The sequence below is a fragment of the Heliconius melpomene genome, chromosome 12 (genome assembly GCF_056956725.1).
Source record: "Heliconius melpomene rosina isolate 202511_hmr_F chromosome 12, ASM5695672v1, whole genome shotgun sequence".
Taxonomy (NCBI): domain Eukaryota; kingdom Metazoa; phylum Arthropoda; class Insecta; order Lepidoptera; family Nymphalidae; genus Heliconius; species Heliconius melpomene.
Genome location: NC_140400.1, coordinates 8,158,256 through 8,186,200, shown reverse-complemented (window position 1 = coordinate 8,186,200; position 27,945 = coordinate 8,158,256). Strand labels below are relative to the sequence as shown.

General features: G+C 32.0%; 2 protein-coding genes across 3 annotated transcripts; one reads left to right on the top strand and one right to left on the bottom strand.

Moving 5' to 3' along the window:
- Nucleotides 1–499: 499 nt before the first annotated feature.
- Gart (trifunctional purine biosynthetic protein adenosine-3 Gart) lies at nt 500–25,417 on the top strand. Its single transcript, XM_085194263.1, has 24 exons — nt 500–916; nt 3,283–3,530; nt 3,745–3,925; nt 5,146–5,359; nt 11,443–11,573; nt 11,949–12,072; nt 13,039–13,258; nt 15,230–15,446; nt 15,748–15,946; nt 16,209–16,416; nt 16,550–16,797; nt 17,174–17,323; nt 17,642–17,813; nt 18,422–18,506; nt 18,692–18,938; nt 19,404–19,519; nt 19,791–19,926; nt 20,467–20,645; nt 20,895–21,005; nt 21,743–21,886; nt 22,266–22,427; nt 23,078–23,211; nt 23,431–23,554; nt 23,811–25,417. The coding sequence occupies exons 1-24, from the start codon at nt 746–748 to the stop codon at nt 23,991–23,993; spliced, it is 4,104 nt and encodes a 1,367-aa protein (XP_085050389.1). The 5' UTR covers nt 500–745; the 3' UTR covers nt 23,994–25,417.
- On the bottom strand, nt 24,823–27,725 carry LOC146533738 (dnaJ homolog subfamily C member 28). Of its 2 annotated transcripts, none has more exons than XM_085194264.1 (4): nt 27,483–27,725; nt 27,171–27,389; nt 26,625–26,972; nt 24,823–26,148 (listed from the first exon to the last, which is right to left on the bottom strand). In XM_085194264.1, the coding sequence occupies exons 1-4, from the start codon at nt 27,588–27,590 to the stop codon at nt 25,708–25,710; spliced, it is 1,116 nt and encodes a 371-aa protein (XP_085050390.1). In that variant the 5' UTR covers nt 27,591–27,725; the 3' UTR covers nt 24,823–25,707. The 2 variants fall into 2 exon arrangements, with proteins under 2 accessions (XP_085050390.1, XP_085050391.1); XM_085194265.1 differs by having other exon boundaries at nt 25,946–26,120.
- Nucleotides 27,726–27,945: the final 220 nt, after the last annotated feature.

The following is a 27,945-nucleotide window of genomic DNA, read 5'->3' as shown; positions in this document are numbered from 1 at the left end:
TATTTCATCACTAGGTATCGAAGATTGACCTCTTGTCGTTTTGCACTTGCCATGTTATTGTACTACTGATACTGATACAAGTGATCCTATGATTTCATTTTATTATCGTAGGGATGCTGATAAATAATATGGAACAATATGTTTTTCAATATTTATATATTAAAAATAATATTTTTTATGTCTTCATAAAATAATGATACTCAATTATAATTTAGAGACCAGTCGTGGCACTGCTTTCCTTGCTACATGCATGAAACTGAAAAAATAAGTATTATATGTTACTTATTAGTTTCAAATAGAAAGTAAAACAAATACACTAAAAATTAAAATAGTCCCGCACATACCCGCCTCAATAATGTCAATGGTATGATATTTATATATATTCCAATAGGATTTGAACCCTCAACTATAGCTTAAAACCAAATGCGTCACAAAGAAAATTTTATCGACATCGATATTTTTTATCATTCGCCACAATAGCAAAGAGTAAATGTCAAACCAAAACGTCATTTTAAAGTTTACGCGTGTTGTGTGTGGTGGTGTATTTTCATTTAATTTAGTTAATAGGAATATTTCTTGTGCTATACTTATAAGATAATTCCAATAAGCTATTGAACTAACTATTATATAACTTTAAATATTTATATATTAAGTTTCATATATTAAATGAATTTTTAATACACACGCGGCGTAAACTTGGTAAACAAGTTGATTTTATTGTGTATATTTGGCGTTTTAAACTAAAATGTCTGAGAAAGTTCTTGTGATCGGTGGCGGAGGTCGGGAACACGCTATTTGCTGGAAATTAGCTGAATCCCCTCTATTGAAGAAGGTATACTGTGCGCCCGGTAGTGTTGGAATTAGCTCCATAAAAGACAATGTTGAGAGTGTCGATTTAAACATCAAAGATTTTTCAGTAAGTAAAATTTTCTTGTTTTTTCTTTTGTATTCTATAGGGTAGGCTATCATGTAATAGTTTAACTTATTTATCCATTATAGACATTTAAAGGAGCTTTTGTGTATTTTTTTGTATTTCAGATTATATATAATTTTTTATCATGATTAAATTATGATGTTTTTAGTACGAAAATTTAGTACATTACATTACATTATTGTATTCATTCATTAATTTGATTTGAATAAATTTTGTGTTTAATTTTATTAAAAATTCAAACTGTAATAAACTTAGTAAAAGAGGAAATTAAATAAAGTTTTAGAAACATAAAAGTCAAAGTATGATTAATTTACCAACAAAAGTGTAAATAAAATTAATAATAAAGAAACTGTAATACATTAATATTCAGTTCAGTTCTTTTATTACAGTATTTTGAACATTACATTATAGCTATATATGCTTTAAACTTTTTTCCATAAACACAGGTAGGTAGAGAGAACCTAATGTAAAGACACTCGATGCAAACATTGCATGATGTGTGGTACAAGTGACAAATGTCACAAAATCAAAGTCAAACAAATTTATTCAAAATAAGATGCAAGCTGCATTTATTAAATGTCAAATAATTTAGCACCAGTTCACTAAAGTTACTGACTCAGACCTGAGAACAACAAGAAAAACAGCTGGTTTATTTTTAATTGAAAATAATTAATTAACTATAGTAGATCAGAAGGTTTTTACAATTTTGAAAATTGATTAATATAATCTCAACTGTTTGAAATAAAATAAACATCAATTTTTTATATTTTTCTGTTTCAAATTTGATCAAAACATACATAACAAAAAATAAAAAAATGAATGTAACAGGTGCACACTCTAAGCCCAGGAAGTAATGTATAATTATAAATATTTATTATTTACTTATATTTATAACTAGCGGACGCGCGCAGCTACGCCTGCTTATTTGCACCCTTAGGGGTAAATTCTAATGTACCACAAAACACATGTTCAATTAAATATTTTTAAGAGTCTAAATTTCAAATTTTATAAAAATCGGTGGCGATTTAAAGATTTTTCCGTACAAACTTTCAACCCCTTATTTGCTCCCTTGGGGGAAGAATTCTAGAAAACCGTGAACCATGTGTTCAATTAAATACTTTTAAGAGTCTGAATTTCAAGTTTTATAAAAATCGGTGCCGATTTAAAAAAAAATCTATACAAACTTTCAACCCCTTATCTGCACCCTTAGGGGGAGAATTCTAGAATACGACGAAACACATGTTCAATTAAATACTTTCAAAAATCTAAATTTTAAATTTTATAAAAATCGGTGCGGATTTAATTTTTTTTCCATACAAACTTTCAACCCCTATTTCACCCCTTTACGGTTAATTTTTTTTAAAATCCCTTCTTAGTGGATGTCCAGATTACGAAAGTAAACATCTGTCCAAATTTCACGTTTCTATCATCAGCGGTTACGGCTGTGCGTGCGTCTTACCTCAGTCAGTGAGGACAAGTCCTTTTATATATATATATTTATTGATTTTATTTCAATTTCTTAAGAGCAAGATGAACTTTTATTCCATTTTCCAGTAAACCTTCTGTTTTGACATGTCCGTTTATACATAGGGGCCATCGATCTATGAGACAAGGTTAACATATTATTTTTTATGCCGCAGTTCAAGATTTTTAACACAAGTCAACAATCTAATACAAGATAACCTTTGAACTAAACTTTCATATTGTCTCTTGGTGATTAATAATGTTGCTAAGCGCACTTGTGTTAATTAATTGACAAAGATAAAGATAAATTAATAGTTACATAAGAATTATTTAAATATATATATTTTTTAGTTTTGATTTTAGTTTATTTTTATATTATTTTTATTTCTTTTTTGTTTATAATTTAGTCACTGTTAGGATAGATATCTTTACAGATTACACATTCTTAAACTTGCATTAACATGTAATAATCACTATAATCAAAAATCTTATTATGAAGATAAATTGACAAGTATTTTATAAAGAATATTAAATATAGAACCTAAAAATATTTTATTAAACATTTCAATAATTTGTTCTTCTGATTGATTGTAGTTGTCTAGGGATTGCTAGATTAAATCACATTCAGCATAATATTTGTACAAATTTAGGGAATGTTGAAAATTTTAGCACTTTAGGGCCGCATCTGACCTCTAAAACTCGATTATTCTTCTTTATTTTTATTTTTTTATATTTATTATTCTCATTTGATAACCACTCAAGAGAATTAATTATTTTAATTTTCCTTGCTTTCATAATATGTCATTATCGGCGTTGAGATCCGCCACTCATCACGCAATGTAAAGTATAATTTTAATTTAATATTGTATTTCACTTTAACACAGGCAGTAGCATCATGGTGCAAAGAGAACTCCATAGACCTAGTTATAATAGGTCCAGAAGATCCCCTTGCCAATGGTATAGTCGACGCATTATCTCCACTTGGCATTAAATGCTTTGGCCCTACAAAAGCTGGTGCTGAAATTGAAGCCAATAAGGACTGGTCTAAGAAATTTATGTGCAAATATCAGATTCCGACAGCCAGATATCAATCTTTTACAGACGCAAAAGCTGCTAAAGATTTTATTAATAAGTAAGTTGATAAACTTTTATTTTTATGTTAGAACCCACAAAACCTGGTATAATATATATTTTTTTATTTTTTAAGCTCAAAAAAAAATAAAATAAATGGTCTGCAAAAAATAACTTAACGTCTTCGGCTTTTCTTTTAAAATTCATGCAGTTGGAATAAGCTTATTTGCGAATTCATGTATCGATGTGCATGTAATATTCTATTGTGTTTTTAGTGCACCTTTCCCAGCTCTAGTAGTAAAAGCATCAGGTCTAGCGGCCGGCAAAGGAGTTGTAGTAGCTGCTAATAAAGAAGAAGCGTGTCTGGCGGTTGATGAAATACTGACTGACTCCAAATATGGCAGCGCCGGTGAAGTGGTCGTTGTGGAGGAACTGCTGGAGGGAGAGGAGGTTTCGGTAAGGTTTTATTTTATTTATTACAAATGTAAAACAAACAGCCTTTGTAACTTGATATTATGGTAAGGTTGTCGTAGCATTAGCAAAAAATCTGTTATTATAGAATGAACCACGCAGCCATTTAAGCGTTGATAACTTAATGTAAATTTCACACCTTTTTTATGTATATGTTACTCGTAGGAGTGTGACTTCAGCGCGTGCTGATATCGTGGGGTCATGTCAATAACATATCCTATAAATAGCAATTTTTAAGGTTCCGTACCCACAGGGTAAAACGGTAACTTACTAAGACTTCTCTGTCCGTCTGTGACACGGCTGTTTCTCATTAACCGTGATAGATAGACAGTTTAAATTTTCACATATAATGTATTTATGTATCAGCAATTGGTACATTAAATACTAAAAATCGAATAAAATAAATATTTACTTTCCATATAATAAACGAGGCATACCTCTATGCATGTATACTTATTTAAGAAAATAACACGCTAGCAACTCATTTATTTTTTTAGTTCATTACGAAGCGAAGTTAAGTAAGAAGCGTATAAGAAATTCGATGTAGCTTGATCAAAACGTATATTATATTATATATACGTACATTATATACAAAAATTTATATACGAAAATTGAAAATATTCGTTGGAAATTCACGAATACAATTTTTTTATAATAACTTTTCGTTGTCTTTTACAACATTCTTTGTTATATGATGATTATAAATTGTTTAAGAGTATAAGGTCATTACGTTTGAACGAGAGGTTATCAAAGGAAAGTATTAATCTTAGTTACATATATATTTACGTATATTACGAATTTGTAAACATCTAATATAATTTATTATTAGATAGTTCAATAATAATAACTGATTACTAGTTATAGATAACCAAAATGTAGAATAGGATATACGAAAATTGTGCTTTTTGTTGTTTGGCATTGCTAATTGGCAACATAAATTCATAGAGTTTATTTGTAATATGCCAAAGCTGTTTCCCCAAATATTTTATGATGTATTAATCTTGTCTGCTATTCATTCCATGTCTTTCATTCAAACCTGCAGGATCATGTTACAAACGAAAGGTAGACATTTATAAATTATTTTTATATAACAATAGAGTTAAAGTAACTGAATATTATGGGTTTGGACAAGAAACAAATAAATTAGCTAAGAAAACCTTTGATATTTTTTTGTAAAACTTTCTTTTTTCTTTTTCCCCATGTAGGTATTGGCCTTTACCGACGGAGAAACAGTATCTTTAATGCCACCATCCCAAGACCACAAACGTATAGGGGATGGGGACACTGGTCCCAATACTGGGGGCATGGGGGCGTACTGCCCTTGTCCCCTTATAACACCAGAACAGTTGGCGGATGTCAAAGATCAAGTGTTACAACGTGCAGTCGATGGGTTGAAGGCTGAAGGCATCAAATATATTGGTAAGTGATTTTTTATAGCTTTTATTAGAGATAGGGGGAAACGGCCCCAATACTGGTGGATATGGGAGCATACGGTCCTTGTTCCCTTGTATAACTTTATTAAAATAACAACCAATTTTACCCTAAATAAAATACACTGAAATAATATAATATTTAATAAATAATCATATTCAGGTAGAGGAGTGAAAAGCCGCAGTCGGACAGCTAGTTAATATTATAATAACAAAAATCTTTGGTAATAAAAGTATATGAATATAAATAATTCATACAAAATGAAACGCCAATTATTATGAATTTATGATACAAACGGACGTGACCTTTGTGAATCTTTGTGAAGTTAAAGTGTATTTTTAAATACCTACCAAGAATACCTTCCTTAAACTAGGATTCGTTTATGAAGATTTAACAATTCCTCTAATAATATTATTTAGATTTATTACAAAAATCTTTCCACTTAATTACAACTCAATTTTTGTCGCCATTGTTGGTGCGGTAATGACGCTATGAAAGGTTATCACTGATATTCACAATATAAAAATATTCCGTTGTTTTCTTTACAATATGTGTTGGAATGATGAAATGAAAGTAAAAAGTATTTATTAATTGAATGGTTGTTAAAATGGCCTCTAGTTGTATTTTCCTATGAATTTGAAACTTATTCCTTAATATACTGCTTCACGCTGTATCCTGCATGTAGCAGGGTAGGTAGAAGGAGCCTAGTGTTAAGACACTATGCTCACCACTTTGGAGGCATTGCATGTGGTGGAACTAAACGCCGCGCTTTACCTCGAGACCTGATCGAAGAAAATATTAAATATTTGATTTCCTCAAGCGGGAATCGAACCCACACCCTGTCGCGTTTACAGTCATACGCTTGTGCCCCTGCGCCCCAACTAGCCTTAAATGTGCTAAAACGATAATGTACATAGTGCCTATCAGTGGCGGACTAACCCCGTCGGAGGCCCGGGGCGGTGTCGATGAATGAGGCCCTTCCCCCCCCCCCACCCCCCGTGTGAAAAAATTTTATATATCACATTTTTTTTCATGTACAAATTAGTGTGTATTCTTACTTATAGTATAGAAAAATAAAATACTAAATATCAAAAGTGTAGAATTTAGCAAAAAATTCCTCGTGTCTTCGAGATAAAAAGACGAATTGGAATAACAAAAGAAGCTATCATCCGTGTAAATAACGTATGGAAGAAAAAAGGAATTTGTATCAAAACCGAAATAAGAATGGTACGAGCACTGATATTCTCTATTACTACCATTTGATAGATAGGTACAGGTGGAAGCAGATCATCTGCTCTAGATGTAAAACCTGATCATTCTCAAATTCATTGTAAATTTCTACCACATTATCTAGTACTACAGCCAGAGCGTCATCTAAAGCTTCCATCATAAGCTTAGTTCCAATATAGATAGTAATTTATCATCATGAGCTAGTTCACACGCTATAGTAATATTAGTTTCGCGTATAAAATAAAATAGACTGAGATCCCAGGACCCTAGTAGACCTACGTCATTTTAGTAAAGCTGAAATTTTGAAGATTAATAGTCTAATAAGTAGGTAAGAGTGTATGCGTACTTACTAATTTGAAAGTGAGGCCCGTTCAAAGATAGCGCCAATTTAAGGTACACGCTCACCTAAGTTAAAGTAAAAACTATATTTTTGAGAAAAATTAAAAAAAATTATATATTATAACCCTGGTATAACCCTTTACGTAGGCTTTACTCTTGCCAGACGTTCTAAAGATTGTTTAATATTGGGACAAAATACGTATACTTCTTCTACTTCTTCTTGGCATTAATCCCGTGCTGAGGGTTCTTTTGGAAGAACGTATTCGCGACGGCCAGATCAGACGCAATATAGGTGCTCAGAATATTTTCTCCCTGTGTATTACGAAGTCCGTATATAAAACCCCCGTGAACATGTTCATACGGCTCAGCAGCCTTACTGACGTGACCGTTCAAGTCTTCCCCAACAACAAACAACCATTTCGGTAGACGGTATAGCAAGTAGAACCTCTTCATTCTGCTTTCAGAATGACGCTTTTTTGGACACGCTACAGTCGGCCTGCGGCGCATAGGCACTAATTTAGTTTGTAGTTACGCCTTCAATCAGCACCCTTATACGCATCAAGCTATTGCAGCGACCATCAGCTTCAAGAAGCCGGTTCTGAAGCTCTTCAGAAAGAACTACTGCCACACCGTTTTTACCGCCGCCTCATACCCGGTGTATATTAGGCGGTAACCCTGTCCGTTATTGCGAGGCTTATTGCCCTTCCAGCAAGCGTCCTGGAGGAAAGCACACTGGACCCGAAGTCTAATAAGTACATCTGCAAGTTCTCTGCATCGTCCGGTTAGAGAGCCAATATTCCACGTTGCAAAGCGGAGTTTCTGTCTGGGTACTAGCGTTTTAAGCGGTATTCGTACTTGACACGTTGTTGCGTTTCATATTAACGGCGGATGACGGTTTTTAAATGGAGCAACTGCCATTTGACTTCCAAAACCACTTTGAAAAATTACGCTATAATTTTACATATATTATTTATGGACTATTTTAAGACCCCTTATAAGCACCCAAACCAATCTGATGGCTCAATCATCCTCCCAGGTAGAGATGTACCTTTATTTTGTGCTACTTCTGGAAGGGCCCCACTTTCAGGTTAGTGAGTACGCAAATTTTTATAAAATGACGTCGGTCTGGAGGCCCTAGGAACTTGAAGTAAAAAACTACGAAACTGGAACCACATGCAACCTAAATGGACATTAGAAAGATAAAAGTAATTTTAATTAATATAATGTAAACTACCGGTACAGGCTGCACTAATCCTTGTACTTATTTGTTTGTTGGAGGCCCCCTCCAACCTCAAATTTCCTCTTAAGTAGATACTATGCGTTTTTTCAAGGGCTTATTTAGGATTTGACCAAGGGAATTTGCACCATTTGGAGGCCCCCCTGGACCCGAGGCCCGGGGCGGACCGCCCCCGCCGCCCCCCCCTTAGTCCGCCACTGGTGCCTATTAAAATCTGTTATGACATTTATTGCCAATTAATAAAAGGAAACTTTACTTTGTATTATTTCCTGAACTTTAGCTGACATTCGTAGAGGTAGTATCATATCACTCTCTTCCACACTATCTATCTATAAATGTGTCACTTTCATTTGAACTTCGAACTTCTAGTTTTGTCCTGAGGTTTTCCCCAAGCCATATAATATAAAGTTAATTGGTTGTCATTAGGATTATTTCAAATCTTTCTTTAAGATATATCCTTCTTTAAAATATTTCTTTTAGATATGAAGATGGGATGTGAAGAAATCTAATTTGCGTTATGTTTATTTTGTATAAGATAGGAGAAATGCTGTAAAATATAGCGAAGATCAGAATTTTAAGCTTAGTCCGGCACTGACAAAAAAATATGGGATTTGAAGCTACGATCACTTTTTACATTTAACCTGTGCCACAATGTCGTCATACATTTTAGATAACATGTATGATAATTGCCTACTCGTGCCACTCTTATATCGTATGTCTTACATACCGATAATGAATTAATAGATGAAGCTAGAAATATAAACATTTCTTTGTAAACAAAGTTAGCTTGGCAGTTGTCTTTGTGACGTTATATTGTAATTTTATCTAATTAAACATTATATTCTCTAAGTTTTTTAGAATTCCGTACCTCAAAAGGTAGTAACGGAACCTTATAATATATAACCAACTATTCTTTCCTAAACACACTTAAATAACATAAAATAAAAAGTAACGATGATGCCGCGCAGGGCCAAAACTTAACCACACCAAGAAATTTAAAAAGTCTAACGTCGATTCGCGCGTCTCGTGTTTTTTTGTTTATTGATGACGATATGTGCAAAAAAAATCGTTGTTGGCTAACATCGATGTTTTTCTTTCGATTTTTCGAAATTCGAAAATCGATGATTTGATTTTCTAAAATAGGGCATCACTACCTCAACTCAAACCTCAGAGCCGTGATGAACGACATCGATTTTTTTTATTTTAATCAGAATTTGTTTACAGCATATCTATATAGATAGCTGTTAATTCAAAAATATATATTTTAATTTCCTCGCTCTTTAGGTAAGGCAAAGCAGTTTAACAACGAAAGTCCGCGAATAATATGCACTATATATGAACGTAACGATAGCGCGATCCAACTTCGTTCAACGCCATCTATATTACAATTAGTAGTTACAAACTTAATGCCGCGCTTTACCTTACCAAAGCGGGGAAACGAAAATATCTTCAGCTAATACCATGTCTCTCTCTATAATCTGTAGTATATGGCTAATACTTTATCATAATATTAGCGGACCCGGACGCGGCTTCGCCCGCTAACTATACGAATATTTATGAAATTATTTTCAGTTTACGTTTTCGCTACTATATGGTAGCGATTGCCATAATATGAAATTTAAACTATTATAATATCTTAACATACATATAAACAAAAAAATCTCTTTCGCTCCATCTATTGTCATCAACATCTGAGGTTCATGCTTTGGACATAACCTTCTTCCAGTATCATTGACACTGTATTTTCAAAGGTCAATCGAGGTCCCCCACTTCCTATCTTTATATTCATCATTGCTTCATTATGCTTTTACTTGTTTTACTTTATTTTATTTATTAATTTCTTAACGAGGATTAAGTTTTTGGGCATTTTTTTTTCAATATCAGTATCATATCCATTCCATGTCGACATTCTGTCGTGACCAAAAAAGTTAAAAACTATAAAATAAGAGCAGGACGTAGCAACATACGAGTATAAGGTGACTCGCAAAACCCGGGCCAAGTCTACATGACGATTAAATTATATTTTTAAAACTATAATAAATTTTAAAAATATCCTTAAGCTAAAAATAACATATTACTAACTATAAATTTAGTTTACACTAATTTCTTACGGCCGAATTGATAAGAGCCAGTGCCATAATAAATAGGCTGATAAATGATAAAGTAGAACAAACAAATTCTGTCAACTAAATGAAAACAGTGTGTTTTAAAATCACCCTTTTTGCTCTCTATATAAGGTTGTTTTTACCCTATTATGTGTTAAGCTTAGTAATTATAGAAAAAGTTGCGTTCAAGTTGTTTTGTTCAATAAACGTCGATACAAGTAAACAGATAGTCGAATATTATTTGCTTCTCGACGCAAAGTCAAGGCCCATATTTTTCCGGTACTAAGCTAGTGGTATAGCGAATGAATGATTTTGATATTTCATCATGCATAGATATTAAATGTAATTTTTTATTTTATTTTGTATTACCATGTCTCATATTTTAAAAAAAAATTGTGCCATTGATAAAGAGAACTCTCCTCTTTCAAAAGAGTTTCGTTTTGAATAAAGGAATGAAAGTACATTTTGATTTTTGTTTAATAAACTTCTTCATTATAACAAAACAATTGCTTGTATTAGCTATTAAATTTACTAACCGTTCCAAGAGAAACAATGGCATGATTATGATCTTGTTGTATATACAAAATAACGTCGTTTACAAATGATTGTGCCTTTTGATTCATGTTCTATAGAAAGTGTGAGCGTTTATGAAGATGTATGACTTTTTCAATATACTTAAATAGAGACATCAATTTTTAGACATCTAAAACCTCGTTTAGTTTTTTCGTGGGAAATATTGTAGTGTATTTAATAGTTATAATACTAATGTGTCTATAACTTATTATTCTATACATCATCAAAAATAATTGCTTGAAAATTTATTGTATTTTTTTGTTTGTGTATTTTTAAATGGATAAACAGATGAGGAGAAGAGACATTAAAAAAAAAAAAAAATGTTTATTTTAACTTCATGTTGTATTCCGCATTTACCAGGGTACATATAGTAGGGTACAGAGAACCTAGTGCTCCCTTTCCCATTGTCCGTTCATCAATTTGCGAGACCGACCCACAAACGTGTTAACAATCAGAGGCTGGCTAAAAAAACGCTCTCGTCAGTCTAAAATAATCATACAATAAATAAAAAATCTTTTTGCTTAACAATAAAAGTGTATGAGTCAGCTAAAAAAAATATTATCTTTACCACATATTGTTCTTTTCAGGCGTACTCTACGCTGGTATGATGGTGACCAAAGCGGGTCCCATGACTTTAGAATTCAACTGTCGCTTCGGAGACCCCGAAACTCAAGTCCTCATGATGTTGTTGGAAACTGACTTGTATAGAATTATGAAGGTAATACAAATCTATTTTTAAGTAATTTTCATATAAAATGCAAATGATACAATATGAAAACTACTATTACTATTTTATATTTTGTCAAAATAAATATTCAATATATACTGAGAAAATATGTAATATCCTCATAACTCCCTTACTGCTTAGATTACTCTTAGGTTAGAGTCAAAAAGCAATACAATCATAAAAAAAATAGCCAAGCCAAGCCAGTGCAGCTTTTCCATGCTTATCCGGCTAGACCCTTTTTCTGTCTGTTTGTCATATGTTCAATACACCTTAATTGATTTGGATTTCATGTATATACATAAGTAATAATTTGTAAGTATTTTAATTTAAATGAGTTAAATGACCTTAATGACAATTTTTTCACAGGCCTGTGTCAATGGTAACTTGAAGGATATCCAAGTCAAATGGAACACCAACATGTCAGCTGTCGGTGTAGTTATCGCCTCTAAAGGGTATCCTGAAACGTCTACCAAAGGATGTGTTATAAGCGGTGAGTTTGTTATAGAACGAAAAGTAGACTCAGAGAGTGCTTTTTTTAGTAATTAGATGAATATTTCGGAAAATGTTTGAAAACAGGTTTTATAGATTGTACATTTACTTGGGAATTCAAAATGTTTGCAAACCTTAGCTTATAAACAAGTAAGAACTCTTTAAATTATCACAAAATAAAAATGGCGGAACTCTATTCTGCGCTTCGTCTTGTTACTAGAGCAAGGAAACAAAAATATTAATTCCCTGAGTAGGATTCGAATCCACAACTGTCGAGTTTATGACGCTGAGTCAGACGCTGTGCCACTTCGACAACGGCCTCAATGACCTTAGCATTTTTTGTAATTGTAAGTATGCGAATATGACTGTAAAATACCAATAATGTTTGTCTTAATTCATTCAAGGCCAGCATTCATTACGCTAAAGTCATAAAGTCATGCTCCAATTTGCTCCAATTACATGATTATATTTATAAGAAAAAATAAATTTTGTCAAGTTTAATATGAATGTCATTGTTATAATGTAAAAATAGTATATGCCTTGTTCTTTCTCCAATTTAAAGTAAAACTTTAAAAAAACTTGTTCTAGTTAATTCTCCGTTCTCGGAGAGAAACTATATGTATAAAAAATGTATAAATATTTTTGCTTCCGATTATTATAGATAGATAGATATACTTATGACGTCATTGTTATCCAATTACATAGTGTCGTTTAACACAATGTAAATACTTTCGAACGGTGATTTATGAAGAGTTATTTATGAGTTTATTTCTTTCCTCGTGTTTACCATGATGGCAGTTACGATATAAATACTGTATCATAAATACGATACCATATTGTTATAACAATATTATAGACAAAAAAAACTTATTGTAAATTTTATTTAATTGATAATAGATAGAAACAGAATATATATATATATGTTTAACTTATTATTGAGTAAAGATAAAATTATGGTAATTGACAGGTCTATCCCAAGTCTGCAAAGACCAGATCCAAGTGTTCCACAGCGGCGTGGCACGAGGCGCCAACGATTCCTTAGTAACGGCTGGCGGGCGCGTCCTCCTCGTAGCCGCTCGTAGCACGTCGCTACGAGCGGCCGCCGCCAGCGCTACGAGCGCGGCCGCCGGTATCGACTTCCCTGGTGCTCAGTTTAGGAAGGACATAGCTAGGCGGGCGTTTTCCAAGTAAGTTATTTAATTATATTATTTTCTCCTTCCGTATCTTTATACGGAAGTGAAGAGAACCTAGTGTTAAGCAGCTTGTGACATAATGTCTTGAATGGCGAAGTTAACCGTCGCGCCTTGTCTTACTGGAACGGCGACATGGAAATGATTCGTTCTCTCAAGTTGACATTGAATCCGTAACTATTTACAGTCTATAAGTTTACTATCAGACACTATTTCACGTCACCCCAATGGCATTTAAAATATTTCTGAAATGTTAGCATGAGTCCCGCTAGAACTATACAGTTCATTATTTACTAGTCTGAATATTCATTTTTTAATTAACATTATCATTCTAAAGATATTATACATTGAAAACTAAAATTTCATCAATTTCAGTAATATTATTATATGTATAGGTTATGATTTTTATTTTCTTTTACCCAAATTCTTTGGAAACCATCATCTACGTACAATATTTCACATTTCTTACATTAAAATAACTGTATTAATGTTGTTGTCTGTAATAATTTGCCATTTTCTCCACAATTTCAGCATTATTTCATTTTTGTTGCTTGTATGGTTCATGTGTGTCGGTTTGTTTCAGTTCCAATTGAAGAATGAGAGTTACGCACGCAACTCTGTATTTTTTGTCGCTGAAAGCATTTATTTTCATTATTTCATTCTTTTGTACCAGTGTCTTTTATTGCAATAAAAATGCAATTTCGTATATCATTTTTTATTTCACTCCTGTTCTATTCCTTAAACATTTTTTTTTAAATTATCGAATTATTAAAAAATTACAACAAATATCATTTAGAAAAACAATACATAATAATAAAACGTTGGCTAACAACGAATGCAAAGCATACATTTATTAAATTTTTTTATGTCCAAGATTTTCACATTTTTTTATTTAATTTTTTTAAGTCAGAGATTTTTTTATTTTCCGCTCATTTTAAAACCTAGGCTCATTTTGTATAACCGAAGTTCTACAATGGTTGACATTGATATATTATCAATCGATTATATATAATTGATTATAATCATCTCTTAATTTTGAAAATTTTATTGATTAATTTAACCATTTATAATGAAAATTATTCATTAATAATAAAAAACTGAAGAGTAAAATATATTTATTAAGAAATATATTAAATTTAATTACCTTATATTAAATTTGAAAGAATAATATTATTAAAAAAATAGTTTATTCCGTAATAAGTTTCATAACTAATTTATAAACATATTAATTATTACGTATGAACAAATTTGGGTATGGTTGACCTATGGTATGAGTTGATGATAACTATAATTTGCTTTATCTCTTTAGCATGTTTTTATTTTACATGTTTAATTATTCCTAAATGTTTATACTGTTTAGGGTATGGATTCGTATGAAATCTTATTATAGTTGTTAAAATACACTACGTCTAAACTCTTATACGCATACGCACTTGTACTAATATACAGGGTGGAATTGTCAGCACCACTTTAAATGAAACCACAATTTTAACTACTCTATAGAAGCCTAATATAATTCAAAAAAAATAAGTCCCAAAAATGAAAAAGTTATTTTTTCAAACAAAATAAATAATAAAATTACCGTTTTAAAATAAAACGCCATTTGTAAAGTATAACAGAGGCACGCACACACTTACCTGTCAAAGCGGCAACGTCGCACTCGTATGTGTGCGTAACACGAAATATAGGTATGGATAAAAATCGTGAAATGAAAAAAATATCCTACGTCCAAACTGTTTAGGTACCTTAATTAATTTCTTTAGTTCTGGGCTTAAAATATTTTACCCTATATGCAGTTTCAGTAAAAGTAGCGCTGCCTCTTCCACCCTGTATATGAACTATTTTTGTAAAGTTATTTTCTTATAAATTTCCACTATTCAGACATAATTAATTGCTTAGAACTATCCTTTGACAAGAGAAAATGCTAATAATAAAATATTTCATATTAAAAATATAATGCCCTTTCAGAGTAAACGGACTTTCCTACCTAGAGAGTGGTGTAGATATCGACGCGGCGGCCAACTTAGTCCGTCTGATAGAGCCCATAGCGACCGCCACGCACCGACGCGGTGTTTTGGGCAGACTAGGCTGCTTCAGTGGACTGTTCCAGCTCTCTGCTATGGACTCCAGTTTGAAGGACCCCGTGCTGGTGCAGGGGACTGACGGTGTCGGTACTAAAGTCAAGGTGGGTTTATTATTGAAGATAATACGGTCGAGTGTGTGGCTGCTTTGAAGTTAACTGTATAGATGACTGCGCAAATTTAATTTTAGTATTTCTTATTATTACTTTTGAACAATGTCGTATGATAATAGGAAACTAATTGACTAAATTAATTTCGCTTGTTGAATGATAATGATGTAACTTTTTTTTTATTTACATTGCTATATAAATAGGTTAAAATAAAATCTTTTATGTAATAGAGTAATTATAAATAATATGAAATCTACAAAAAATATATATTATAAGTTTTATATTTAACTTTTAGATAGCAGAAATAATGCAAAAATACGACACTATAGGCCAGGATCTGGTGGCCATGTGTGTTAACGACATCTTATGCGCGGGCGCAGAGCCCTTCGCCTTCCTGGACTACATCGCGTGTGGAAGACTACAACTGACTGTGTCCGCTACTATAGTTAAAGGCATTGCTAATGCTTGTATTTTGTCTGGATGTGCTTTGTTGGGTGAGTTAGATGTTTCTTTATATGTTTATTTTATAGGAGAAAAATTCTAGGTCGTAAAATAGATATAATAATGATAATTCTCTAAATTTAGAATACCTAGTTCAGACTCTTAGATGCCATACATGCATTTTTTATTGTGTTCTTTTACTTTCTTTAAGAGGAGTTTTAATTTAGATCTTGTTTACAACTTGACTGTAACTCAATACTTTACACTTAAAAAAACTACTGAAAACACTAAATTTAATTTTTTCCTAAAAAAAAGGTGGCGAAACAGCCGAAATGCCATCCATGTACGATATAGGTAAATATGACATAGCCGGTTTCGCGGTCGGCGTCGTGGACAACTTGAAACAGTTACCGAGATCTAAGGAGATAAGAGCGGGGGATGTTATACTGGCACTACCGTCAACGGGAGTACATAGCAATGGTTATAGTTTGGTACAGAGAATTATGGCGGAGAGTGGGAATAGGTAAGTTTGTTAATTTGTTTCTTTTTATATATATCTTCTTCCCGTTCGCTTGGGAATTTACTTATTTATGGAATATTCTTATTTATGAAATCTTATTTCAATATGACAAATTAAAAAATATTTTCCAAAACAGTTTCCACGAAAAAGCTCCATTCAGTACGTCAAACAAGACATTCGGCGAAGAATTCCTTGAACCAACAGGGATTTATGTAAAGAACCTGTTACCAGCGATCAAGAAAGACTTAATTAAAGGTCTCGCCCATATCACTGGTGGTGGTCTATTGGAAAACATTCCAAGGGTTCTACCGGCCGGTGTCAAAGTTAAATTGGACGCTACGAAGTTCAGAATAAAGCCCATCTTTGGATGGTTGCAAGCTAAAGGTATTTTTTTCTCCAAAATACAAATATTCTTTGAACAGATTGTACATGTATAACAGTTTTCACTATAATTTAGGTGAATGTTTATAGAAAAGACATTGCTAGGCTTTCATTGCGTACAGATGTATGAAAGTGGCGTTCTATACTTTATTACATTTACTAGAGTACTTTCCTTTATAATGTCTGACTATCTCAGTGAAATATCTATCAATATTATATTTTATTATTTTAAATTTTTGATTCCATAGTGTATTTAATACTTTTTCGGCCCAAAGTAAATATCTAAGAAATCTTATATATTAATGAAACTTTTTTAAAAATAGATAATTCAATTTTTCCTACCACATATTTATTCCATAATATTTTTTCCTTTTTCTAGGCCACGTATCAGATTTTGAGATGCTACGTACCTTCAACTGTGGTGTCGGCATGGTGGTCATTGTTGATCCTATTTGTGTAAAGGAATTATTGGAAACAGTAGAAGGAACCATCGATATTATTGGCAAAGTCGAGAATATTGGAAAGGAAGGTTAGTTTTGATTTAAATTGTTAATGATTAATAGATCTCAGAAGTATACTTTAGAGTGATTAACTTTTTTTTAATTTCAATGAATTTTAGATAGGCATACATAAAAACAAATTAACATATCTTAGCAACATTTAAAAGTTTAAGTCATATTACTTTCCAAATTTTAGTCTGAAAATTTAGAATTATAAAATTAAAAGTTTTCATTTAAAATAACAGGAGAAAAGTGTAATAATAAAGGAGGCAATTGTATCCAATAAGTTCAACGTTTATCTTTCATTTTAATAACATATATTATTCAAATTTTATTCTTCTGAATAGGTGGCCACCAAGTGGTAGTAGACAACTTCAAACAAGCAATGCAACCGCTAATCTCTCCATACATTACCAATAATAATAGAGATATACCACAAAAATCTCTATCATACAAAGACAGCGGAGTGGACATCGAAGCTGGAGATTCCTTGGTTTCTTTAATTAAACCTTTGGCCAGGTAAAAGAGAGACAGTTAGTATGTGATGTGTGAAAGAGAGAGAGAGATAGCAATATGTATGTGTGATTAAAAAACATTAATTGGAGAGTGAAGTGTCTTGACACTAGGTTCTCTCTTCCCACCCTGCTGTGTGCGGGATACAGCGTGAAGCTGATTTATTTATTTGATTTATTCATCTATCTCTTTGATTAAACTTTTGACAAAGTAAGAGTGAGATATTAATTAAATAGGTAGCGAACATTTTGTGAAAGAGATAACAATTGGTTTTGTGTATACGATTAAGCAGAATATTTTAGTTTGCAGGCCGTTGTCTATTTGATTAAACTTTTAACGACTTAAGAGTGATGTAAATAGATCTGTATAGTGAATATGGGAAAGAAATAGCTCTATATTTACGACGCGTGAACTTTTCAGGACTAACTATTAGAACTCTTAGTTTGATCAAAAGCTACTTAAAATGAATGTAGTGAATTCTCACAGTTTCCACCCTTGTAGTTTCGTAATTTTTATTTTGAATTTTCCATAGAAAGTTGCTTTGATTTTTCTTTCTAAAATATTTTTTGTTATCTTAAAAATTATAAATATTTATATATGATTTTGTCTTTTAGATCAACATCTAGATCGGGTGTTCTAGGCGGCCTTGGAGGCTTCGGTGGTTGCTTTCAATTGAAAGCTGTTGAACAAGAATATAAGGTTATTATTTTATTATATTTCTTTTCTTTTCTTAGATAATAGATAATAAAATATTGTTTGATTTACATTAAAACATACACACATTGCTGTGAAGGGATTATAATAATGAGAAATATATATATGCAACATACAAATTTATATACATATAAATACCGTAAATTTCAATTTTGATTTTTTTATTCTAGGACCCTGTCCTAGTACTAGCAGCGGACGGCGTAGGCACTAAGCTCAAAGTGGCTCAACGCATCAACAAGCACGACACTATCGGCGTGGACCTCGTAGCCATGTGCGTCAACGACATACTGTGCAACGGCGCGGCGCCGCTCACCTTCTTGGACTATTTTGCGTGCGGCTCCTTGGACGTCAATGTTGCTAAGGACGTGGTGGCGGGAGTGGCTGATGGGTGCAGGCAGGCTACAGCTGCTCTTATAGGTAAGTATCATTTATGTCTTCTTGAGAGTTATAGTGTCCTGGTACTTGTGACATTGTCGTAGTACACGATGAAATACTATTGCGCTCTTGAAAGAACGTAAATAAACCTTCTTTATTTTACGTCATCACACCCCTAGGAAAGTTATGGTGCTCTGGTACTAGTTAGTATTAAAAAAGTGTGGTTCTTGGTTTATGTAATCTGTACAGACAGATAGATACATAAACCAACAGTATATAAAAGTATCTTGCCTATACATATTTTTAACATTTTTCATTTTCAACACTGTTTTATAACAATAGATTCCCTCTGCCTACCCTGCTATATGCAGGATGAAGTTGGGAAAAAAACTATTGAGTAAAAAATAAACACCACAGTATAAAAAATGTTTTATGTTTATTATTTATGCTTTTTATTCTTTTATTTTATTAATCCTTGTTTAAATTAATAATATTGTAACAAAACAGGTGGTGAAACAGCTGAAATGCCGGGCATGTACGAAGCGGGTGCGTACGATATAGCGGGATTCGCGCTCGGTGTTGTTGAACGAGACCGTGTACTGCCTAGAATTAATGATATTAATGTGAGTTGTCAATTCACTATTATTAAAGTAAATTCGGAATCAAAGAATTCTGTTTTCATTTGATGTACTTCTTATATTTCAAAGATAGCGTGATGTTTTCTTACTGTTGTGTATTTCACATTTAAAATCAAATAGTTTTATTTAAAATAAGAAGTTACATCCAGGCAATGCGCGGCGTTAACTTCATATATTAAACATCTACTATTGTTGAAAATTAAAATGTGAAAAAAAATGCAAATACTTCTTATAAAATAAATGTTTCTTTTATTAGGTGGGTGACATTATTATCGGTCTACCGTCAAATGGCATCCACAGTAACGGGTTCAGTCTCGTGCACAGTTTAATGAAGAAAGCCGGTCTCACTCTTAATGATAAGGCGCCTTTCAGTGAAGATGGACTTACTTTAGGTGATATACATCTACAAGAATTATTAGTTTCTAAATCTGTATACACTTACTCACAAATGTCAATTATATATTAACACTCCTTATATCCTCAGATGGCTTCGGCCGCTTTAACTATATAATTATTTATTTACTAATCTGCATTACATTCGTTTTCTTATAATAATGTTTATTTTAAAAACAATTTAATATCTATACCAATATTGAAAAGTAAACTTTCAACCAGTTCAATAAAATAGTTGTTTATACCAATTTTGTAGAACAACATTCAAATGGAATAACTTTATAAAACGATTAAAATAAAACAAACTCTCAATTTTAAGTGCATCAAATGAAATCAGTGAACCCGTTTGAGATTAGCGTGAACAAACGCAAAGATAAACAAACAAAAACAACATATATTTTTTTTTCTTATATATCCTGCATATACAGACACCGTTCCGTTACGATTTTATTATAAGTACCTATAGATTAAGCAATTAGCATTTAATATACTATAAATGTTAACAAGACCTTACTTAAATTCGATCCTACTACCCCCAGGCGAGGAGCTAATCAAACCAACACGCATATACGTGCGAGCCCTCCTCCCCGCGCTACAGCGGGGCGCCGTCAAGGCGGTGGCGCACATTACTGGTGGAGGTCTCTTAGAGAACCTACCGCGGGTAGTTCCTGATAGAGTGCGGGCGAGGCTGAACGCTCATTGGTGGAACGTACATCCGGTTAGTATTTGGATTCTTTTTTTTTAGTAACTTTTTTTTGCTTAGGCTTTGCTATATGTGTAATAGATTCTATACTATTTTTATTTGGATTAATATTTTAACCTGTGCTATCCTTGTTTAGTTTGCCACCTTCAAAAATTGTGATTTAGTCATATATCTTATTATCGCTCTTAACGTTTTTGTTGCAAACAAAAAAAAAACAGAAAATAAGTAATAATATTTTTTTTTCTTTAAATTATTAATCAACAGGTTTTCGCCTGGATAGCTGACACTGGAGCGGTAAAAGACGATGAAATGTTACGCACCTTTAATTGCGGTATCGGCATGGTCCTTATTGTTGCACCGGAGAACCAGGCTGAGGTATGCCTATTTTTATTTTGTTTTTAATATGATTTAAAAAAGATTTAGAATTAGGAGGTCGTCGTTCCGCAAGGGTGATACTGTAACGCGGCAGTTGTGGGTACGATCCCCACTCAGGGGAATAAATTATTATTTATTAATATTTTCATTTCCCCGCTCTGGCACCAAGGCAAAAGCACGGCGTTGAGCTTCGTCCTGCTAGCCCTCTCTCCCTCCTCCCGCCCTCTGTATTCCTTGCTAAGCAAGATACAGCGAGACGCTGAAAAAAAATGTATTAACAATTGTATAAGTTTATAGTTAATGTAATTTAATATTTTATATATTTGCACATATTTTAATATATGAAACTTTTTATACAGGAACAAAGTAGACTCTTAATTAAAATAAACCACAAACATTATTACTGATATTAAAAAGTTAGCATGGTATTTATAAAATAGAATTATTATATTGTTTGTTGAATTTCATGGTATTTTTAATTATATTATTAACGTGACAGGCTGTGGTATGGATTCCTATTCGGGGAAATAAAATTATATAAATTATTTTGAACTGATAAGAATTTACAAGTTAACATAAGAAGAAATAAAATTAAAAATTCGTGCTGCCTTCAGATATTTTTATAAACTCAAATATTATATTCATAATTGTTTATTTTATCTTAGTTTTTTTTTTATTATATGTGTAAGTAAAATTATATTTTTATTTTTTCTAACTATTATATTTTAATAACACAGGTGATGAACATAATCCGTCCTCACGGCGCGATGGTAATAGGTTCTATACAAGCACGTCCCGCTGGTGGGGCGAGAGTTCTAGTCGACAACTTCGCTTCGGCTCTAGATTTTACTCGCAAAATGCCTTTGTTACCTAAGAAGAAGGTAAAGTATTTGATTAATTTATTTACATTCTTAAGAAGCTAATTGATAGTAATAATTAATATTTTTTAATAAATACTGCCTATATGGCTTTACGTTATTTATCTGTTAATGTAAAGAAAATTTTACCAATAAAGGAAACTGTACTAATATATCTCCTCAATTTTCTATCTGATGTCCAGTTCATATATTAGTATAATACATTTTTTTAAAATTGCGTTAAATAATTCAATTATTGTGAAAGATACAGGTTGTTTACTTTTCCCAATCAATAGATTTAGGTTAGGGTTACACAACTGTTACTTGTTTCACCTGACCATGCTCGCGAAGACACACGCAAAAGCTAAGCATCTATAACTACAATAAGCTACTCTATCATCAGGTGGCAGTGCTGGTGTCGGGCAACGGCACCAACCTGCAGGCCCTGCTGGACGCGGCCCAGGACCCTGCGCAGTGTCTGTGCGCTGACATCGCGCTCGTCGTGTCCAACAAGCAAGCCGCCTACGCCGTCAAGAGGGCGAGAAATGCGAATGTACCGACTGTGGTGAGTTGTAGCTTTAACAAATAGTCTAAGTTAGAGATACTGGTTTGAGGCCGTTGTGGCGCAGGAGCACGAGTCTCCGATTAAACGCGATGGTTGTGGGTTCGATTTCACTAAGTGGAGTGATATGTTTAATATTTTCAGATCTTTGCTCTGTGAACGAGGGAAATCGCGGCGTTGGGTTCCGCCATTCAAAACGCAATGTCTCGAGAATTCGGCGGAAAATGGTAAAAGGAAATGTCATATTGGGAACGAAGTGTCTCAACACTAGGTTCCCAAGTTCCCTCTATCCACCATGTTATGTGCAGGGTACAACGTAAAGCTTAAAAATGATTCTAGTATCAACTTCCAAAATATTGGCTGTGAGTTATAGTATACGAGTATATTAACTGACCGATTAATTTAAGAGATTCACGCTTTAACCCTCATATTAGTAGTCCAGGAATATTGAACATAAGGTTAAGACACTCCATTTTATACGTACCGCCCAATTTTTGAGACATTGACGCCATGACTTGCCTCAGATACATTTCCTCATATATATCAGTGTGGAATGAAATCTACTTTTAAGACACTTCTTGAGAGTCGGAACTAAATATAACGCTTTGTCAAACTAATAAGGATTAATAGTATGTTAACACTTTCTGTTCTAGGTATTGAATCACAAAGACTATGAATCCAGGGAAGAGTTTGACCGCGCCGTCTCCACTGCCCTCGAGCTAAATAAAATAGACATTGTATGCTTAGCGGGTTATATGAGGATATTGTCAAGTGAATTTGTGCAGAAGTGAGTAATATTTTTCATATTAATTGTATTAAAAAAAAACTTTTACATAATTTCAATTTAATATGTATAATATTTTATATGGGTAGGCAGGGGAAACATGGGAAACTAGAGCCTACCTAATTTGGCTATATACAACACAGGCTACAGCCTGTGTTATTCTGCTATATTACTTTAAAATAATTTTTAAAATTATATATTTATAACCATTACAACCACCAGATGGAAAGGTCGGTTAATTAACATCCACCCGTCGCTCCTGCCCCGCCATCCCGGTCTACACGCGCAAAAACAATGCTTAGAAGCCGGCGATAGTGAATCTGGATGTACTATACATTTTGTTGATGTGAGTTATGTCTTTGTTATATCTATAGGCGTATAAAATTAATAGATTTTATTCGTAAAAAAATCAATTCGTGCACAATATTTGGTTTTATTATATGTTAAACGCAAAAATATTGGAGATATTCAGTTAATGCACTCAAATAGCATGTTCAAAAATTATAGTAAGAAAATAGAAAACATAAATATAAGCATTCTTCCAAATTGTATGGATATATCTCTTAAATATAAAACATAATAATAATACTTTGAAACTCCAGGAGGGCATGGATACCGGCCCTATAATCCTCCAGGAGCGAGTGCCCGTCCTCCCCGCAGACACCGAGGACAGCCTCACCTCGCGCATACACGAGGCTGAGCACCGCGCCTACCCGCGCGCGCTACGCCTGCTGGCCACGGCGCGCGTGCGCCTCGTGGGTGGACACGTCGTGTGGCATAGCTAGGCCACCACTACCACTAGAGCACCATGTATAGTGAACTTGAACATCTTGTATACCAAGCTAGAACACCATGTATAGTGAGCTAGACCACATATATAACGAACTAGAACACCATGTATATTGTTTGCTTGCGTGTTTTGTAATATTTTCCCGTGACAAGTCTAATATATATCTATATGAGTTTGAGTAAACAACCTATACATTTATTTAAATATCATTTAACTATTGTCCTATTAAACATATTTTCTTATGATGGTATACTCTTACTGTTATTATTATTATTATTATTAACACAGCATAACTATTACATAAAAACATATTATTTATCTTATGAAATATATGATACGTACACGATGAATTCTATCTAGAAAAATCTATTAACTCTTTTTTACTTTTAATACACTGTATATTTAAATATGTGAATATAATAGTTATTTTCATAGTTATTAGTTAAATTCGTTAAGATAAAGTGCCCTATATTGTTTGTATGTATATATAATTATGTATTATTGCTCAATGTATGTTTAACAAAAATAATTATTGAAAGAATAATAAAATTATTGTAAGCAGTTGATAATCTTATGATATACATATTTTATATAATATCAAGATATCAACATTTTTATAATAATTCTTAGTTGTTTTCCATAAAATATTTAAGCATCTTTTTGCAATTAGCAATTAAATCGTCTCGAAATAACATGCATGAATAACCAATAATATGTTTATGTATTCTACTAATAGTAACGTGAAGCATCAAATGAAGTAAAAATCAATTTAATCTTTTCTGATGAATGTATGGCCATTTGTATTAATTTTCAAACAGATGCCATTTTTATGTTTATATATTGTCAATTAATTACATAATTAATCTTTCTTTAAACTTGAAATCATTCCTTATAAAATATCATTTTTATTATTTATCTGCATTTCGGTTTAAAAAAAAACGTGAAATAGTAAATATTTTATATTATAAGATTGTTATTAAAATGAAATTCTCATATATTTATACATATGAATAAATCACAAATTTTATAAAGATGCATTTTTATATTAAGATTTTTATAAATGTTTTATTTAGACACAGACACATATAATATTTCAAGAGTCAAATTTTAATTTTTTGCTTCTTTTTTTTATATTACAACCACAAATAAAAGTCTAGTATAAATAATAGAAAAATAACAACATTTATTCTATCTGTCACTGGAATCACATCTAAATGCCCCTAATTAATGAATGATATAAAAAATAATTATTGAAATAAAGTGCCTTATATTATTGATATTGGTTGCTATCTCGAATATAAGATTTATTACTAATGTTTAAAACACTGTTTTTAAAAAAAAAATCATGTTGAAACTATTTTAGAAGTGTCTTTGTAGAATAGGTTATTTTAAATAAAAATTTTTTTTAATAATTTATTAGTTTTATTTTTTTATTTTGCTTTACTATTAGGGCCCTAGTCTAATATCACAGAATAATTTTAAATATATTATAATTCATCATAGTTATTTTAGATATGGATCAAAAGTCTAAAAATAATAAAAAATCTTTAACAACTAAACTGCACCTAAACATTACACATTTTGCAATATATAGTTAAAATATAAAAGCAAATAATATTTTTTAAGCAGAAAACAATTTTTTTTTTCATAAATATAAAAAATGAGTCCATATTCCTGTAGAATTACATCTTTTTTGATAAAAGTAAAAACTAATTATCAATTTTCTTTTTTTCATTTCCTTTAAAACTCAACAATTCTCCTAATGCTTTAAAAAAAACTCCAATTATATCATCACTCTCTTGTACCACAACCTTTTGTACTTTTATCTCATCTACTTCCCCTTTATGAACAGAATGTCGGCCATTTTCTAATATATCTTGACATATTTTATAAAATTCAATATGAAACTTTTGTTTATTTAGAAGTGGAACTATTAAATTAAAAGTATTTATTTTCACATTTATTGATGTTGCTAATAATTTATTGCTTTCACATATTCGGTGCCATCTTGTGGAATCTTCATTGTTTAAAGGGAAGGGCCCTAGGTACATTCTATCTTTTCTTATTTCTTCCTTCAATAATTCTATGTCTTGATCTATTTCTTTGCTCATTGTTATCCATTCTGGGGTAAAACCATTATTGATTAAAACCTTAAAAAAAACAAAAGTGAAATAAATACTTATAGTCACTTAAATAAAATATATTGATTTTTTATGTTCCCTACCTTAGGAGTTAAAATGGAATGCTCATATGATCACTAAGTATGTAATTCATCTATCTATCTATTTGTCTATCGGTTAAGACCTTTTATCACAGACATGTGGAGGTAAATTAAAAATATTATCAAATAAATTAAGATCTACAGACATCATCAACAATCATTGGGGTGTAAAAATATCAGTTTCAAGTCACAATCTCAGGATATGGCAGGTTATGCATTGTCATGAAAGAATGTCTCTCTCTAAGGGAGAGGTATTCTTATTAGAAAATAATTTATTTATTTCCCCATTACGAAATAGGAGGAAAATCACACCTACAAGCTTTATATTTACATTCAGATAATGTCCCACTACATCACAGTAACTTATATTAAATACAGTAATGGTTATTAAAAAAATATACTCACTTCATTCAATTTATGAGTAGTAAAATCAACATATGGATTTCTATTTTGATCCTTCAAAGGTTGTCCTTTGCCACTAAGGTTTTCAAATTCACCTTTAGACATTGACTCTTGTATCAGATCTTCCACTAATCGATCAAAACCATATTTGGTTTTTATATCATGTTTTTTAACTGGTTCCTTCTTCATTAAAGTGTTTTCTGATGCTACTGCTTTGGCAGTTCTATGTTCTATGACATTTATGGCTGCTCTCTGAGCTCTAGCTTGAGCATATTGTTTTTGTCTCTGTGAAGGAGTACCATAGCCAAGGCCATCAAAGCTTAGAAATTGTCTGTGTTGAGGTGCAGTATGCTATAAAAATAATATAAATAAGTTCCCTTTGTCTACAATATAAATAAAGGTGAAGCTAAGACATTTATAACATACTAGTGTATGTTTATAGTTATGCATTATGTAAGACATAACTTATAACTAAAATAATTGTAATTCATAAACCAGCTAAGCCATCATTCAGCAAACATTAACATTCCAGGAATAAAATTTACAAACCTTTATATCATAAACAATTTTTTCAATTTCATTAGAATTGGCAGCCCCGGTATTGTATTTTGATAATATTCTAAATGCATTTTCAACAGCCACAAATTTATTTATATCAGCTTCGGGGGACTGAGAATCGGGATGATATTTTTTGGCGAGTTCCAAAAAAGCCTTCTTCACAACATCTTGCTTAGAATTTTCAGGTATATTTAAAAGTTTATAACTCTCCTAAGACATACAAATTTACATATGAATGTATTTTCCAATATAAGAGTAAGAAATCATATTGCGCTTCTATCACAAGGAAATAGGATTTCTTACCTCGATCTGGCTTTTAAAAATAGTCGTCAATGTTTTTGTTTGTAACTGAGAATAAAATTCTAAGCATAACGGCTTAGAAGAAATTATCGGATATGTCAATTTTTTCATAATTTTGAATATCTTTAATTTTAAAATATGTTTATAAGATTACATAATATTATATTCATATACGTTTTAAAAAGCAGGAATTGCAATTTTGCTTGACAATTTCGCCGTATCTTATTTTTTGTTTTTTTACACTGACATAAAGGCTACATGTTGCCATAATAAACAAATTTGTACCAAAATATACCATAATACATATTGTTTAAAGAAATCGGTTCAGAATAAAATGTAATTCTATAAATTTATTTTGTGAACTCCTCCACCTTGTGATGTATATTCCTTCGTCATTCTACTTAGTTTTTCGTTCACTTCAATTCACAAAATCACTTGGCCAATATAAAGTAATACTCTAAATTCT

Bases quoted from the DNA above. Each gene is read 5' to 3' on its own strand.
- Gart (XM_085194263.1), top strand. From the start codon at position 746: ATGTCTGAGAAAGTTCTTGTGATCGGTGGCGGAGGTCGGGAACACGCT. The intron at 11,574-11,948 runs GTAATACAAATC...ATTTTTTCACAG, and splicing joins ACTTGTATAGAATTATGAAG to GCCTGTGTCAATGGTAACTT. The intron at 17,814-18,421 runs GTAAAAGAGAGA...TTTGTCTTTTAG, and splicing joins TTAATTAAACCTTTGGCCAG to ATCAACATCTAGATCGGGTG.
- LOC146533738 (XM_085194264.1), bottom strand. From the start codon at position 27,590: ATGAAAAAATTGACATATCCGATAATTTCTTCTAAGCCGTTATGCTTA. The intron at 27,390-27,482 runs GTAAGAAATCCT...TGTATGTCTTAG, and splicing joins TTTTTAAAAGCCAGATCGAG to GAGAGTTATAAACTTTTAAA. The intron at 26,149-26,624 runs GTGAGTATATTT...GTTTTTTTTAAG, and splicing joins CTACTCATAAATTGAATGAA to GTTTTAATCAATAATGGTTT.